The 462-nt window shown below is 40.0% G+C and overlaps 1 pseudogene across 1 annotated transcript in view; it reads left to right on the top strand.

Moving 5' to 3' along the window:
- The first annotated feature begins 231 nt into the window (after nucleotides 1–231).
- The window catches only part of TEOVI_000403700:pseudogene, a 1,938-nt pseudogene continuing 1,707 nt past the window's right edge, over nucleotides 232–462 (top strand). Inside the window, exon 1 of the mRNA in view lies at nucleotides 232–462. This exon is cut by the window's right edge and continues 165 nt beyond it. Within this exon, the coding sequence occupies nucleotides 232–462 (231 nt within the window).

The raw sequence follows: 462 nt of genomic DNA, 5'->3' as shown, positions 1-462 counted from the left end.
GAAAGTTGTTACTGTTGGAATCATGTGATTGCCTTTGTAAGATAACATGATTATGAAGTGGAAGTAAAGATGATAACTGCGGTTGTATTGCTGAAGTTACAATAATGCTTGCTGATGATTCTGTGAATAACGCCTGCTTCTTTTTGTGCATAATTGCATTTATGTGGGAAAGTGAACTGGCTTGCGAAAATATATATAAACTAAGAAAGCGAAGTTTGATACAAGGGAAATATGATAAGGTATTCCTTGGTTGCGGTTACCTTTGCAGGTTTACTGCTACGAGTGGTGGTAGCGAACTCGAATGCAAAGTTGACCAGAGATGGTGCGTTGGCGCTGTGTAAGCTGACGGATGTCGCTGATCTTGTTGCAACAAAAAAAGCAGATAAAATCAGAAAGGACACTGAAGGTTTCGCAGATGAGTTGAAACTCTGGTTGGATAGGTTGGAACACTGGTTACAAACG

Source organism: Trypanosoma equiperdum (genome assembly GCF_001457755.1).
Source record: "Trypanosoma equiperdum strain OVI genome assembly, contig: ctg_85, whole genome shotgun sequence".
NCBI lineage: Eukaryota > Euglenozoa > Kinetoplastea > Trypanosomatida > Trypanosomatidae > Trypanosoma > Trypanosoma equiperdum.
Note: the sequence above shows the minus strand (reverse complement) of the source record. Positions and strands in the feature narration are given on the sequence as shown.